Below are 17,080 nucleotides of genomic sequence, written 5' to 3'. Positions count from 1 at the left end.
GGGGGACTACCAGGCAGTTGGAAGGAGGCAGTAGTCTTGACATCTTGACCATGTTTTGTTATAATCTCCACCCAGCACAGCCAGAAGAGGACTGGCCACCCCACATAGCCTGGTTCCTCTCTAGGTTTCTTCCTAGGTTTTGGCCTTTCTAGGGAGTTTTTCCTAGCCACCGTGCTTCTACACCTGCATTGCTTGCTGTTTGGGGTTTTAGGCAGGGTTTCTGTACAGCACTTTGAGATATCAGCTGATGTACGAAGGGCTATATAAATACATTTGATTTGATTTGATATTGATTTAGTGGTACCAGGGAAGGACCCAACAAGGCCAACAAGCTATCGGTCAATAGCTTTAACATCACATGTATGTAAGATTATGGAGCGTATGATAACGGAGAGGCTAACTTACTTCCTGGAGAGCAGTGGGTTAGTATCGCTACATCAGAGTGGATTCAGGAAGGGGAGGGGAACTATGGACCCAGTGCTTACTTCCTGGAGAGCAGTGGGCTAGTATCGCTACATCAGAGTGGATTCAGGAAGGGGAGGGGAACTGTGGACCCAGTGCTTACTTCCTGGAGAGCAGGGGGTTAGTATCGCTACATCAGAGTGGATTCAAGAAGGGGAGGGGAACTATGGACCCAGTGCTTACTTCCTGGAGAGCAGTGGGCTAGTATTGCTACATCAGAGTGGATTCAGGAAGGGGAGGGGAACTATGGACCCAGTGCTTACTTCCTGGAGAGCAGTGGGTTAGTATCGCTACATCAGAGTGGATTCAGGAAGGGGAGGGGAACTATGGACCCAGTGCTTACTTCCTGGAGAGCAGTGGGTTAGTATCGCTACATCAGAGTGGATTCAGGAAGGGGAGGGGAACTATGGACCCAGTGCTTACTTCCTGGAGAGCAGTGGGTTAGTATCGCTACATCAGAGTGGATTCAGGAAGGGGAGGGGAACTATGGACCCAGTGCTTACTTCCTGGAGAGCAGGGGGTTAGTATCGCTACATCAGAGTGGATTCAGGAAGGGGAGGAGAACTATGGACCCAGTGCTTACTTCCTGGAGAGCAGGGGGTTAGTATTGCTACATCAGAGTGGATTCAGGAAGGGGAGGAGAACTATGGACCCAGTGCTTACTTCCTGGAGAGCAGGGGGTTAGTATCGCTACAGCAGAGTGGATTCAGGAAGGGGAGGGGAACTATGGACCCAGTGCTTACTTCCTGGAGAGCAGTGGGTTAGTATCGCTACATCAGAGTGGATTCAGGAAGGGGAGGGGAACTATGGACCCAGTGCTTACTTCCTGGAGAGCAGGGGGTTAGTATCGCTACATCAGAGTGGATTCAGGAAGGGGGGGGGAACTATGGACCCAGTGCTTACTTCCTGGAGAGCAGTGGGTTAGTATCGCTACATCAGAGTGGATTCAGGAAGGGGAGGGGAACTATGGACCCAGTGCTCTGCTTAGAAGCAGAGGTCAGGAAGGCTCAGGTGAACAAGAAGACTGTTGTAGCTGTATTTTTTTTTACGTGGAGAAGGCGTATGATGTGGAAGGAGGGTTTAAGACACTAACAGCTTACAGACGTTAAGACACTAACAGCTTACAGATGGTAGGCAATTAAGGTCACAGTTATGAAAACTTAGGACACTAAAGAGACATTTCTACTGACTCTGAAAAACACCCAAAGAGAGATGCCCAGGGTCCCTGCTCATCTGCGTGAACGGATCGATACATCCGAACATCACACCTGTGGGACAGGTACAGAATGGCAACAACAACTGCCTGAGTTACACCAGGAACATACAATCCCTCCATCAGTGCTCAGACTGTCTGCAATAGGCTGAGAGAGGCTGGACTAAGAACTTGTAGGCCTGTTGTAAGGCAGGTCGTCACCAGACATCGCCTGCAACAACGTCGCCTATGGGCACAAACCCCCTGTCTCACCAGGAGTGATGGTCGGATTCACGTTTATCGTCAAAGGAATGAGCGTTACACCGAGGCCTGTATTCTGGAGCGGGATCGATGTGGAGGGTCCGTCATTGTCTGGGGCGGTGTGTCACAGCATCATTGGACTGAGCTTGTTGTCACTGCAAGTGTAACCGATGTGAAACGGCTAGCTTAGTTAGCGGTGCGCGCTAAAAAGCGTTTTAATCGGTGACGTCACTTGCTCTGAGACCTTGAAGTAGTAGTTCCCCTTGCTTTGCAAGGGCCGCGGCTTTTGTGGAGCGATGGGTAACGATGCTTCGTGGGTGACTGTTGTTGTTGATGTGTGCAGAGGGTCCCTGGTTCGCGCCCGAGTATGGGCGAGGGGACCGTCTAAAGTTATACTGTTACACAAGCAATCTCAACGCTATGCGTTACAGGCAAGACATCCTCCTCCCTTCCTGCAGGCTCATCCTGACATGACCCTCCAGCATGACAATGCCACCTGCTCGTTCTGTGTGTGATTTCCTGCAAGACAGGAATGTCAGTGTTCTGCCATGGCAAGCGAAGAGCCCGGATCTCAATCCCATTGAGCACGTTTGGAACCTGTTGGATCGGAGGGTGAGAACTAGGGCCATTCCCCCCAGAAATGTCTGGGAACTTGCAGGTGCCTTGGTGGAAGAGTAGCAAGAACTGGCAAATCCGGTGCGGTCCCTGAGGAGGAGATGCACTGCAGTACTTAATGCAGCTGGTGGCCACACCAGATACTGACTGTTACTTTTGATTTTGACAGGGACACATTATTCCATTTCTGTTAGTCACATGTCTGTAGAACTTGTTCAGTTTGTCTCAGTTGTTGAATCTTGTTATGTTCATACAAATATTTACACATGTTTAGTTTGCTGAAAATAAACGCAGTTGACAGTGAGAGGACGTTAATTTTTTTTTATTGATGATAAGGTTTTTATGGCTTTAAATTAGTACTAAAGACCGGCACCCATAACCAGTGAAGTTTCTTTAGCGTAGCTACACTCTCTTGATTGAATCTAGCAAATACAAGGGTTTTTACGCCTCTTTGTGGTCACCATGTGAAGTGTGAACACTGGGAGCCGAGGCCACATGACAGCAGCATCCGTTCTGAGAAGGAGAGGCTCAGTGGGGGAAATAACTTAACTACTAAAATAAACATGTTTGTGGCTCGTAGCATTGCAGCAGATCACAAAGATCTAATCCACGATGTTTCCTACGATTTTCACGGCCGGAGAATGGCAACGTGTTCAAGTGACCAAAGTGTCAAGGTAAAAAAAAAACGAGTGAGCTAAGCTAACTAGCTAGTAGCAGGCTAGCTTGCTAGCTAACTCTTTACCTTATTGAAATGGAACTAAACAGCTAATTCAGTAACCAAATTAACTGCAGCTATCTAGTTTACTTGATTAATATTACCCACTTTTAGAGAAAAATAATTCACTGATAATATTTGCAGTTTTAAAACAGTTAGCTAGCTAACGTTAACTAAGCTAACTAGCTAGTTTGCAAGCCATGCAGCTAGCTTGCTATGCTAGCTAGGATGTAAACAAAATGCCCAGACTGTAACCAGAGCTTGCTTTAGTGAACCATTGTCAATGTTCTGCATCCTTCAGGTTTGGGACAAGAGTGAAAGTGGGGAGTGGCACTGCACTGCCAGCTGGAAGGCAAGTCGGTTTTATTTCTTACACTCCAAGATTTAAAAGTGTGTTTTAAAGTATTTGCTTTGAATTGTAGCTCCTCTCTCTCCCTCTCTTTTGAAATTACTTTCTTTGCTTATTCAAACATGAAATGGTCTGTAGAATGAAGGTTTGTTATTGACTCGTCTTTGCAGACACACAGCGGGTCAGTATGGAGGGTGACATGGGCCCACCCTGAGTTTGGACAGGTGCTGGCCTCCTGCTCCTTTGACCGGACAGCCGCTGTGTGGGAGGAGATAGTTGGGGAGTCTAATGACAAACAGAGGGGGCAGAGCCACTGGGTAAGACTCCTGGACATTCAGCTACGAGCCTGGTCCCACATATATTTGTATTCTCCTGCCCATCTTGTACCAGGCTATTATCCAGCCACTGCTGTGAGGTGATTCTTTGACCCAAGTTATTGGGTCAAAGAGACATGTGCCTTGGTGTGCAGTATCAGCAACAAACTCTCATTCTGCTTAGATAAAGAGGACGACTCTGGTGGACAGCAGGACGTCGGTGACGGACGTGAAGTTTGCTCCTAAACACATGGGTCTGATGCTGACCACGTGCTCAGCAGACGGGGTGGTGAGGGTCTACGAGGCTCCAGACGTGATGAACCTCAGCCAGTGGTCTCTGCAGCACGAGATCTCCTGTAAACTCAGCTGCTCCTGTATCTCCTGGAACCCCTCCAGGTCAGCTTCACGGAGTCCATAGATTTAGGCCCAATTCACTCCAGGTGAAACCAGTCAGTCATTTTTAAGATTAATATCACTTTATTTGTCAATTGTTCACAGTGTCCAATGAACTAATGTGTTCATTGGTGTTGCTGATTGTACACAGTGTCCAATGAACTAAAGTGTTCATTGATGTAGCTGATTGTACACAGCACACGCTGTTACACCCCTGTGTTACATTCTCTATAGCATTGGGTATTCAACTCTGACCCTACGAGGTCCAGAGCCTGCTGGTTTTCTGTTCTACCTGATAATGAATTGCTGGTGTCCCCGGTCTAAATTAGAACAATGATAAAATGCAGTGACACTGGCTTCGAGGTCCAGAGTTGAGTTTGAAGGCTGTAGAGTTTCTCAAGATGTTACTGTTACTTGAGTGTTCCACTGCTGTGAAAATGCAGTTGGAGCTCTCCAGCAGCTGTAGATACTGATGGGCTATTGTATTGATGCCTATTAACATGTTACCTAGTTTAATAACTGTCTATTTATCAGCAGCTGTAGATACTGATGGGCTATTGTATTGATGCCTATTAACATGTTACCTAGTTTAATAACTGTCATTGTCTCCTTAGTTCTCGCGCCCACCCTCCCATGATAGCAGTGGGAAGTGATGACAGCAACGTGATGTACGGTGGGAAGGTTCAGATCTACGAGTACAATGAAAACACTAGGTCAGTCCTATTACCTGGCTATTACATTATTAGTATAATGAAAACACTAGGTCAGTCCTATTACATTATTAGTATAATGAAAACACTAGGTCAGTCCTATTACATTATTAGTATAATGAAAACACTAGGTCAGTCCTATTACCAGGCTATTACATTATTAGTATAATGAAAACACTAGGTCAGTCCTATTACCAGGCTATTACATTATTAGTATAATGACAACACTAGGTCAGTCCTATTACATTATTAGTATAATGAAAACACTAGGTCAGTCCTATTACATTATTAGTATAATGAAAACACTAGGTCAGTCCTATTACATTATTAGTATAATGAAAACACTAGGTCTGTCCTATTACATTATTAGTATAATGAAAACACTAGGTCAGTCCTATTACCAGGCTATTACATTATTAGTATAATGAAAACACTAGGTCAGTCCTATTACCAGGCTATTACATTATTAGTATAATGAAAACACTAGGTCTGTCCTATTACATTATTAGTATAATGAAAACACTAGGTCAGTCCTATTACCAGGCTATTACATTATTAGTATAATGACAACACTAGGTCAGTCCTATGACATTATACAGGTGGAGCAGATGGTTACATGAACCCCCAGTTCCCTTGGGAGAAATAAAGCTTCTCTATTGTTTTATGTTGTAGTCGTTGTATGTTCTAGTATTATTCAAGTCTGGTCTTTTAGTTCACGTTATCATGTTGTCAGAGACTCCTCTACTTTAAGAGGGGAATTCTCTGTCTTTGATCAGGAAATATGCGAAAGCCGAGACATTGATGACGGTGACTGATGCAGTGCACGACATAGCCTTCTCCCCGAACCTGGGGCGGTCCTTCCACGTGCTCGCCATAGCAACCAAAGATGTTCGGATCTTTAAGTTGGTACCTTTGCGGTGAGTGTATAAATGGCGATTTTTATTTATATATATTTATATATATATATTTTTACACTTTTTACTAACGTTTTCTGACTTCTAGGAGTACATATTGAGTTGTCTAATAGATATTAGCTGTATATATATTTTTAGACTTGCTGTATTGTCTAAGTAGCAGATCACAGCCGTTCAGAGCCTGTACCGTGTCCATATGCTATACTGACCTGTTCTGCCTCTCTCTCTCGTCTGACAGTAAGGAGAGCAGCTCAACAGGCCCTACTAAATTTGAGGTTCAGATCGTGGCCCAGTTCGACAACCACAACTCCCAGGTGTGGAGAGTCTCCTGGAACATCACTAGCACCTTGCTGGCCTCCTCAGGAGACGACGGCTGTGTCCGACTCTGGAAAGGTGATCTATCTAGTATAGACTGAAAAGGTGATCTATCTAGTATAGACTGAAAAGGTGATCTATCTAGTATAGACTGAAAAGGTGATCTATCTAGTATAGACTGAAAAGGTGATCTATCTAGTATAGACTGAAAAGGTGATCTATCTAGTATAGACTGAAAAGGTGATCTATCTAGTATAGACTGAAAAGGTGATCTATCTAGTATAGACTGAAAAGGTGATCTATCTAGTATAGACTGAAAAGGTGATCTATCTAGTATAGACTGAAAAGGTGATCTATCTAGTATAGACTGAAACACAGAGATCCTATTAACGATCCACTCTGGGATCATAGAAGATGTACTATGGAGAAATCGCTCCATTTCCTGGTTGCTGAAATTCTAATAGTTTGATTACTTTCTGTTTGTGACCAAAGCGACTATAATGTAATAATGGTACCATCTAAATCACGGTGAAATATTGTCCATAACCATAAGCTGGTGTACAAAAGTAAAAGACACGAAAACACCACATTCAAGACCGGGTAGCATAGAAAATAACAGATCTATAACTTATATTTCTATGTGTATTTGGTCAGGTCTGCACAAAAAAACAGAATGGATGACATAGTGCACAAAAAACAGAATGGATGACGTAGTGCACAGAATGGATGACGTAGTGCACAGAATGGATGACGTAGTGCACAGAATGGATGACGTAGTGCACAAAACAGAATGGATGACGTAGTGCACAAAACAGAATGGATGACGTAGTGCACAAAACAGAATGGATGACGTAGTGCAGGGATCTGTTTCAGCCTTTCAAACCTTCAGGCTAAAATGTTAAACGTTTGAGAGCATCTTTTAACTGACTTCACTAGTTTATTATGTCATTCTACGCTGCAGCTTGACAATGACCACTAGTTGGCCCGGCAGCACCAACAGGTTTGGGACCGGGCTAAAAGTCTATTCAGTCATTTCAAAGCCAATGGTTTAGCTGAAGGGAAATAGAAGTGGCTGTCTACTCGTGAACCGTGTAAAGTCCCCCACACATTTACACTGTTTCATTGGTTCCCATCTTCTGGTCCCCAGCCAACTATATGGACAACTGGAAGTGTACAGGCATCCTGAAGGGAGACGGAAGTCCAGTCAACGGGTCGTCAGGACAACCCGGTGCCATGAATACCATGGTGGGGTCCGCTGTCCAGACCTCCCAGAATGCACTGAACGGCTCTGCTGCAGGAAGGTAGGAGGCCTTGCCTTCTGTCGGCCGGCCAGAGCTGGCGACTGACTGCCTCACTGCTTTACCCTCTCTGGGCCTGACTGACACTGCAGCGCTGACACCCCCCCCTCCCTCCCTCCCTGGGCCTGACTGACACTGCAGCGCTGACACCCCCCCCCCCCCCCCCCCCCTCCCTGGGCCTGACTGACACTGCAGCGCTGACACCCCCCCCCCCCCCCCCCTCCCTCCCTGGGCCTGACTGACACTGTGTGTTGCGCTCATGCAAAGAGCTTGGCTTGTGGCAAGGCCCAGCAGGCCAGACCCAGCACGTAGGCCCGCTCCCCGTGGCAGGTCTGTCTGCTCGTCATAAAAGGCGTGTTTGGGAGGGCTATTTGCAACAGTTTTTTAATGTTCGTACAACAGCAGACTGACGTTTGGATTGTACAATCATTTTTTGGTAATTGTTTATTGACACAGTTTTATGTTGATTGGAACATGAATGTTATTTTGATATATTTTTTAAACATTTGAGATGAGTTATTACAGATGTCTGTCGTCCTCACATAATGCCCTGGAAATTGTCATACTTTCAATACATTTGCATACCAGGGCCAAACATACAGGTTTGCTAATTTGAATAATTTACTCTTTTGATGTAATCTTATAATAAATAGCATGTGTAGAATGTTTGGAGGGCATATTGATAAATAATAAACGTTCATATTTTCAATATATAAAATAATTACCAAAACGTTTCCATAATCTTTGCATGTTGTAGGAGCATCTGGGATATAATCTGGTAATAATCCCTATTAACCTGCTGGTAATCTGCAATTCATCTGAATGAAATAATGACTGAAGGCTGGTGAACATGTTGTAGGAGCATCTGGGATATAATCTGGTAATAATCCCTATTAACCTGCTGGTAATCTGCAATTCATCTGAATGAAATAATGACTGAAGGCTGGTGAACATGTTGTAGGAGCATCTGGGATATAATCTGGTAATAATCCCTATTAACCTGCTGGTAATCTGCAATTCATCTGAATGAAATAATGACTGAAGGCTGGTGAACATGTTGTAGGAGCATCTGGGATATAATCTGGTAATAATCCCTATTAACCTGCTGGTAATCTGCAATTCATCTGAATGAAATAATGACTGAAGGCTGGTGAACATGTTGTAGGAGCATCTGGGATATAATCTGGTAATAATCCCTATTAACCTGCTGGTAATCTGCAATTCATCTGAATGAAATAATGACTGAAGGCTGGTGAACATGTTGTAGGAGCGTCTGGGATATAATCTGGTAATAATCCCTATTAACCTGCTGGTAATCTGCAATTCATCTGAATGAAATAATGACTGAAGGCTGGTGAACATGTTGTAGGAGCATCTGGGATATAATCTGGTAATAATCCCTATTAACCTGCTGGTAATCTGCAATTCATCTGAATGAAATAATGACTGAAGGCTGGTGAACATGTTGTAGGAGCATCTGGGATATAATCTGGTAATAATCCCTATTAACCTGCTGGTAATCTGCAATTCATCTGAATGAAATAATGACTGAAGGCTGGTGAACATGTTGTAGGAGCATCTGGGATATAATCTGGTAATAATCCCTATTAACCTGCTGGTAATCTGCAATTCATCTGAATGAAATAATGACTGAAGGCTGGTGAACATGTTGTAGGAGCATCTGGGATATAATCTGGTAATAATCCCTATTAACCTGCTGGTAATCTGCAATTAATCTGAATGAAATAATGACTGAAGGCTGGTGAACATGCTAGTGCTTTAATAACACACACAAGGCTGAGTTTATATTCAATATTCCACCCTAGTACAGTACATCAACATTCAGTTTCCAGACATTATACTCTCTCTCCTAGTACAGTACATCAACATTCAGTTTCCAGACATTATACTCTCTCTCCTGGTACAGTACATCAACATTCAGTTTCCAGACATTATACTCCTAGTACAGTACATCAACATTCAGTTTCCAGACATTATACTCCTAGTACAGTACATCAACATTCAGTTTCCAGACATTATACTCTCTCTCCTGGTACAGTACATCAACATTCAGTTTCCAGACATTATACTCTCTCTCCTGGTACAGTACATCAACATTCAGTTTCCAGACATTATACTCTCTCTCCTAGTACAGTACATCAACATTCAGTTTCCAGACATTATACTCTCTCTCCTGGTACAGTACATCAACATTCAGTTTCCAGACATTATACTCTCTCTCCTAGTACAGTACATCAACATTCAGTTTCCAGACATTATACTCCTAGTACAGTACATCAACATTCAGTTTCCAGACATTATACTCTCTCTCCTGGTACAGTACATCAACATTCAGTTTCCAGACATTATACTCCTAGTACAGTACATCAACATTCAGTTTCCAGACATTATACTCCTAGTACAGTACATCAACATTCAGTTTCCAGACATTATACTCCTGTACAGTACATCAACATTCAGTTTCCAGACATTATACTCCTGTACAGTACATCAACATTCAGTTTCCAGACATTATACTCCTAGTACTGTATAATGGTTCATAAGAAAAGCCTAATTATCCCTCACTTGAGGTGACTATTCTGCCTTAAAATCCTCTCCGTTCTGAAAGGCCTCTGCTAACCTGTTACATTGTATGGTGTTACGTTTCTCTGTTTTTAATGACAACCTTTTTCTGTACTCCTGTCCAATCTTTGATAAAAAAAAAATGCATCGTATTGTGATTTGTTGACGACTGTGTGTTTTGTACAATTTCATCTAATTTAAAAAAAATGAAATAGTTTGCTTGCGTATTATTGTCCCGTTTTCAATAAGGACTCATCCCTGTGTGGTCTATTGGACGTGATGGATGCTGCTTGTTGCATGCACACAGGAACGGCCAGAGGATCCCCTTTAGCCCTCGCCTGCGGAGCCTGACTGCCCTGAAGACACTCCACCAGCCTGCGTACTGTTGACCTAAAGCCCGCTGACCAGCGAGCACCCTGGTGACCATGCATGGACCAGGATGCCACTGCTTCGGCAATACTTACTCCTAATAGGTGTTGCTTTATTTTAGATCAAGTTGTGTTTGTCACATGTGCCCGAATACAGCAGGTAAATGCTGATTTTTAAAAGCCCTGAACCAACAAAGCAGTTTTAAGAAAATACCTAATTTTTTTTTAAGTATGCGGTTAGAAAAACAAAGAGCAGCAGTAAATAACAATACAGATCTGTAGTTCTGCTGAATACCTGACCACATCGTCTCCTGTTAGTTCTGCTGAATACCTGACCACATCGTCTCCTGTTAGTTCTGCTGAATACCTTACCACATCGTCTCCTGTTAGTTCTGCTGAATACCTGACCACATAGTCTCCTGTTAGTTCTGCTGAATACCTTACCACATCGTCTCCTGTTAGTTCTGCTGAATACCTGACCACATCGTCTCCTGTTAGTTCTGCTGAATACCTGACCACATCGTCTCCTGTTAGTTCTGCTGAATACCTGACCACATCGTCTCCTGTTAGTTCTGCTGAATACCTGACCACATCGTCTCCTGTTAGTTCTGCTGAATACCTGACCACATCGTCTCCTGTTAGTTCTGCTGAATACCTGACCACATCGTCTCCTGTTAGTTCTGCTGAATACCTTACCACATCGTCTCCTGTTAGTTCTGCTGAATACCTGACCACATCGTCTCCTGTTAGTTCTGCTGAATACCTGACCACATCGTCTCCTGTTAGTTCTGCTGAATACCTTACCACATCGTCTCCTGTTAGTTCTGCTGAATACCTGACCACATAGTCTCCTGTTAGTTCTGCTGAATACCTTACCACATCGTCTCCTGTTAGTTCTGCTGAATACCTTACCACATCGTCTCCTGTTAGTTCTGCTGAATACCTGACCACATCGTCTCCTGTTAGTTCTGCTGAATACCTGACCACATCGTCTCCTGTTAGTTCTGCTGAATACCTGACCACATCGTCTCCTGTTAGTTCTGCTGAATACCTGACCACATAGTCTCCTGTTAGTTCTGCTGAATACCTGACCACATCGTCTCCTGTTAGTTCTGCTGAATACCTTACCACATCGTCTCCTGTTAGTTCTGCTGAATACCTTACCACATCGTCTCCTGTTAGTTCTGCTGAATACCTGACCACATCGTCTCCTGTTAGTTCTGCTGAATACCTTACCACATCGTCTCCTGTTAGTTCTGCTGAATACCTGACCACATAGTCTCCTGTTAGTTCTGCTGAATACCTTACCACATCGTCTCCTGTTAGTTCTGCTGAATACCTTACCACATCGTCTCCTGTTAGTTCTGCTGAATACCTGACCACATCGTCTCCTGTTAGTTCTGCTGAATACCTGACCACATCGTCTCCTGTTAGTTCTGCTGAATACCTGACCACATCGTCTCCTGTTAGTTCTGCTGAATACCTGACCACATAGTCTCCTGTTAGTTCTGCTGAATACCTGACCACATCGTCTCCTGTTAGTTCTGCTGAATACCTTACCACATCGTCTCCTGTTAGTTCTGCTGAATACCTTACCACATCGTCTCCTGTTAGTTCTGCTGAATACCTGACCACATCGTCTCCTGTTAGTTCTGCTGAATACCTGACCACATAGTCTCCTGTTAGTTCTGCTGAATACCTTACCACATCGTCTCCTGTTAGTTCTGCTGAATACCTTACCACATAGTCTCCTGTTAGTTCTGCTGAATACCTGACCACATCGTCTCCTGTTAGTTCTGCTGAATACCTGACCACATCGTCTCCTGTTAGTTCTGCTGAATACCTGACCACATCGTCTCCTGTTAGTTCTGCTGAATACCTTACCACATCGTCTCCTGTTAGTTCTTCTGAATACCTGACCACATCGTCTCCTGTTAGTTCTGCTGAATACCTGACCACATCGTCTCCTGTTAGTTCTGCTGAATACCTTACCACATCGTCTCCTGTTAGTTCTGCTGAATACCTGACCACATCGTCTCCTGTTAGTTCTGCTGAATACCTTACCACATAGTCTCCTGTTAGTTCTGCTGAATACCTGACCACATCGTCTCCTGTTAGTTCTGCTGAATACCTGACCACATCGTCTCCTGTTAGTTCTGCTGAATACCTGACCACATCGTCTCCTGTTAGTTCTGCTGAATACCTTACCACATCGTCTCCTGTTAGTTCTGCTGAATACCTGACCACATAGTCTCCTGATGTGTTCATGTGTCTGTGTTCTGCTGAATACAGTATATTCTCTTAGTTCTGCTGAATACTGTGTCTTCTGTTGTGTTAATGTGTCTGTGTTTTGCTGAATACAGTATCTCCTGGTAGTTCTGCTGAATACAGTATCTCCTGTTAGTTCTGCTGAATACAGTATCTCCTGTTAGTTCTGCTGAATACCTGACCACATCGTCTCCTGTTAGTTCTGCTGAATACCTGACCACATCGTCTCCTGTTAGTTCTGCTGAATACCTGACCACATCGTCTCCTGTTAGTTCTGCTGAATACCTTACCACATCGTCTCCTGTTAGTTCTTCTGAATACCTGACCACATCGTCTCCTGTTAGTTCTGCTGAATACCTGACCACATCGTCTCCTGTTAGTTCTGCTGAATACCTTACCACATCGTCTCCTGTTAGTTCTGCTGAATACCTGACCACATCGTCTCCTGTTAGTTCTGCTGAATACCTTACCACATAGTCTCCTGTTAGTTCTGCTGAATACCTGACCACATCGTCTCCTGTTAGTTCTGCTGAATACCTGACCACATCGTCTCCTGTTAGTTCTGCTGAATACCTGACCACATCGTCTCCTGTTAGTTCTGCTGAATACCTTACCACATCGTCTCCTGTTAGTTCTGCTGAATACCTGACCACATAGTCTCCTGATGTGTTCATGTGTCTGTGTTCTGCTGAATACAGTATATTCTCTTAGTTCTGCTGAATACTGTGTCTTCTGTTGTGTTAATGTGTCTGTGTTTTGCTGAATACAGTATCTCCTGGTAGTTCTGCTGAATACAGTATCTCCTGTTAGTTCTGCTGAATACAGTATCTCCTGTTAGTTCTGCTGAATACAGTATATCCTGTTAGTTCTGCTGAATACAGTATCTCCTGTTAGTTCTGCTGAATACAGTATCTCCTGTTAGTTCTGCTGAATACAGTATCTCCTGTTAGTTCTGCTGAAAACAGTATCTCCTGTTAGTTCTGCTGAATACAGTATCTCCTGTTAGTTCTGCTGAATACAGTATCTCCTGTTAGTTCTGCTGAATACAGTATCTCCTGTTAGTTCTGCTGAATACAGTATCTCCTGTTAGTTCTGCTGAATACAGTATCTCCTGTTAGTTCTGCTGTCTTCTGCACCTCCTTACCCTCCCCCTTTTCTGTTCTGTACAGCTGCCGTAGCCTGTTCTGTACAGCTGCCGTAGCCTGTTCTGTACAGCTGCCGTAGCCTGTTCTGTACAGCTGCCGTAGCCTGTTCAGTACAGCTGCCGTAGCCTGTTCAGTACAGCTGCCGTAGCCTGTTCAGTACAGCTGCCGTAGCCTGTTCAGTACAGCTGCCGTAGCCAGTTCTGTACAGCTGCCGTAGCCTGTTCACGTCCCCCCTTTTCCTATTTTAATTCACCTCTCATTTCTCTGTTTTTGTTTATTTCTTTGTATCCCATTGTTGTCTTGTTTCCTGTCTGTTCCCTGTTCCTGTCTGTTGTTTCAGGTATTTCTTCCCCCCTCTGGATGCCCCCAGGGCAGGGTCCAGGTACGGCCACCTGCTGCCCCCCCCCTCTCTGATAGAGCACTCTGATGCCCAGTTCAGCCCCCACAGCCAGCTCCCCCAGTCCCCAATGGCCATCCATGGCCAGCCCCCCCAATCCCCTCTGTCCCTGCACAGACTGTACTCACACTCTAGAGCCCTCAACACCCTGCCTGAACACGACTGACCCTCTAGAGCCCTCAACATCCTGCCTGAACACGGCTGACCCTCTAGAGCCCTCAACACCCTGCCTGAACACTACTGACCCTCTAGAGCCCTCAACACCCTGCCTGAACACGACTGACCCTCTAGAGCCCTCAACACCCTGCCTGAACACCACTGACCCTCTAGAGCCCTCAACACCCTGCCTGAACACGACTGACCCTCTAGAGCCCTCAACACCCTGCCTGAACACCACTGACCCTCTAGAGCCCTCAACACCCTGCCTGAACACCACTGACCCTCTAGAGCCCTCAACACCCTGTCTGAACACCACTGACCCTCTAGAGCCCTCAACACCCTGCCTGAACACCACTGACCCTCTAGAGCCCTCAACACCCTGCCTGAACACTACTGACCCTCTAGACCCCTCAACACCCTGCCTGAACACAGCTGACCCTCTAGAGCCCTCAACACTGACCCTGCCTGAACACGGCTGACCCTCCAGACCCCTCAACACTGACCCTCTAGACCCCTCAACACCCTGCCTGAACACGACTGACCCTCCAGACCCCTCAACACTGACCCTCTAGAGCTATCAACACCCTGCCTGAACACGACTGACCCTCCAGACCCCTCAACACTGACCCTCCAGACCCCTCAACATCCTGCCTGAACACGGCTGACCCTCTAGAGCCGTCAACACCCTGGCTGACCCTCCAGACCCCTCAACAACCTGCCTGAACACCACTGACCCTCCAGACCCCTCAACACCCTGCCTGAATACGGCTGACTGGGAGGGTACTCTTCTTCTTAGTGACTAATCAGAAGAAGACCTTCCCCTCTCCCAGAACAGTTTGGTTGGTGCATAAAACCAGTGAATCTTGATGAGCAAAAATGTAAAATGATTTCTTAGACATTTTGTTTACGATAGTCCCTCCATATGTAAACAGCCCTAGTGCTGACTGACAGTCTGACAGTCTGCCTCCCTGGCAGTCGGCCCAGATGTAGTCTCCCAGAGTTGTGAGTGATGATTCTCTAGATATATTTGATCTTGGTTTTTATTTAATTAAAAACCAGCATGCTGGTTTACTACGGTGCCTGTGGTTCAAACTCACATCACTGTGTTGGAATGTGTCTTTACAAGACCGTGGGTGTAATTCATGTGGGTGTAATTCATGTGGGTGTAATTCCCGTGGGCGTTATTCCTGTGGGTGTAATTCACGTGCGGGTGTAAATCCTGCGGGTGAAATTTATGTGGGTGCAATTCCAGCGGGTGTAATTCCTGTGTGGGTGTAATTCCTGTGTGGGTGTAATTCCTGTGTGTTATTCATGTGGGTGTAATTCCTGTGTGTGTTATTCATATGGGTGTAATTCCTGCGTGTGTTATTCCTGTGTGTGTGTGTGTGTTTAATTTCAAGCCTAATGTTGTTGCATTAATGAAATGGGGGCTAGTCGATGCATATGAGAGATTTGAAAGAATAAATGCTCATTGAAATGTCATAACTGCCTATACCATCACCACACTAACATTAAAACCCAACGCTGTTATACAATGTAGCTGTGTATCCCATGCACGTGTGCACTCACAATGTGTCATCCATGACTGACTACCATGTGAATCATCCTTTACACTCACAATGTGTCATCCATGACTGACTACCATGTGAATCAGCCTATACACTCACAATGTGTCATCCATGACTGACTACCATGTGAATCATCCTATACACTCACAATGTGTCATCCATGACTGACTACCATGTGAATCAGCCTATACACTCACAATGTGTCATCCATGACTGACTGCCATGTGAATCATCCTTTACACTCACAATGTGTCATCTATGACTGACTACCATGTGAATCTGCCTTTACAATAATACATAGTGATCCAGAGGCATCACATGGTCTGAGCCTGGATTCTGATCTGAAAGCCCTGGGCACTTTACATTCTAACACTGGGTTTCTCTCATGAAACTATCAGACTGAGGGCCCTGGGCACTTTACATTCTAACACTGGGTTTCTCTCATGAAACTATCAGACTGAGGGCCCTGGGCACTTTACATTCTCACACTGGGTTTCATGAGAGAAACTATCAGACTGAGGGCCCTGGGCACTTTACATTCTCACACTGGGTTTCATGAGAGAAACTATCAGACTGAGGGCCCTGGGCACTTTACATTCTCACACTGGGTTTCATGAGAGAAACTATCAGACTGAAGGCCCTGGGCACTTTACATTCTCACACTGGGTTTCATGAGAGAAACTATCAGACTGAGGGCCCTGGGCACTTTACATTCTCACACTGGGTTTCATGAGAGAAACTATCAGACTGAGGGCCCTGGGCACTTTACATTCTCACACTGGGTTTCATGAGAGAAACTATCAGACTGAAGGCCCTGGGCACTTTACATTCTAACACTGGGTTTCATGAGAGAAACTATCAGACTGAAGGCCCTGGGCACTTTACATTCTCACACTGGGTTTCTCTCATGAAACTGTCTTGTCCTTCTCATACTGTACACAAATCACAGCAAGTATCTCTGAAGTCTATAGAAAGATGGGAGTCGGTCAGAATTGGTATGGTGTGTTGTATTTACTGTGCAGCTGTCAACTAGCCAAGTGATGGTTGCAGCTGC

The 17,080-nt window shown here is 44.8% G+C and overlaps 2 protein-coding genes across 2 annotated transcripts; one reads left to right on the top strand and one right to left on the bottom strand.

The window, feature by feature from the left end:
* The first annotated feature begins 1,162 nt into the window (after positions 1-1,162).
* LOC149970092 (nucleoporin SEH1-like) lies at positions 1,163-15,997 on the top strand. Its single transcript, XM_090228609.1, is given in 10 exon segments — positions 1,163-3,204; positions 3,547-3,597; positions 3,765-3,911; positions 4,093-4,304; positions 4,916-5,014; positions 5,788-5,928; positions 6,164-6,318; positions 7,388-7,541; positions 14,243-14,345; positions 14,348-15,997. Coding segments are annotated over 10 exon segments (1,260 nt in total). The 5' UTR covers positions 1,163-3,093; the 3' UTR covers positions 14,435-15,997.
* On the bottom strand, positions 9,275-12,558 carry LOC149970093 (uncharacterized). The gene is made up of 6 exons (XM_090228638.1): positions 12,554-12,558; positions 12,261-12,404; positions 12,045-12,188; positions 11,865-12,008; positions 11,649-11,756; positions 9,275-11,576 (listed from the first exon to the last, which is right to left on the bottom strand). Exons 1-6 carry the CDS (start codon positions 12,556-12,558, stop codon positions 10,727-10,729), a joined length of 1,395 nt encoding a protein of 464 aa, XP_090084764.1. The 3' UTR covers positions 9,275-10,726.
* Positions 15,998-17,080: the final 1,083 nt, after the last annotated feature.

The sequence above is a fragment of the Oncorhynchus mykiss genome, unplaced genomic scaffold (genome assembly GCF_057628025.1).
Source record: "Oncorhynchus mykiss isolate SJ-2025 unplaced genomic scaffold, ASM5762802v1 scaffold93, whole genome shotgun sequence".
NCBI lineage: Eukaryota > Metazoa > Chordata > Actinopteri > Salmoniformes > Salmonidae > Oncorhynchus > Oncorhynchus mykiss.
The sequence above is the reverse complement of the archived record's forward strand: the minus strand, read 5'-3'. Positions and strand labels throughout refer to the sequence as shown.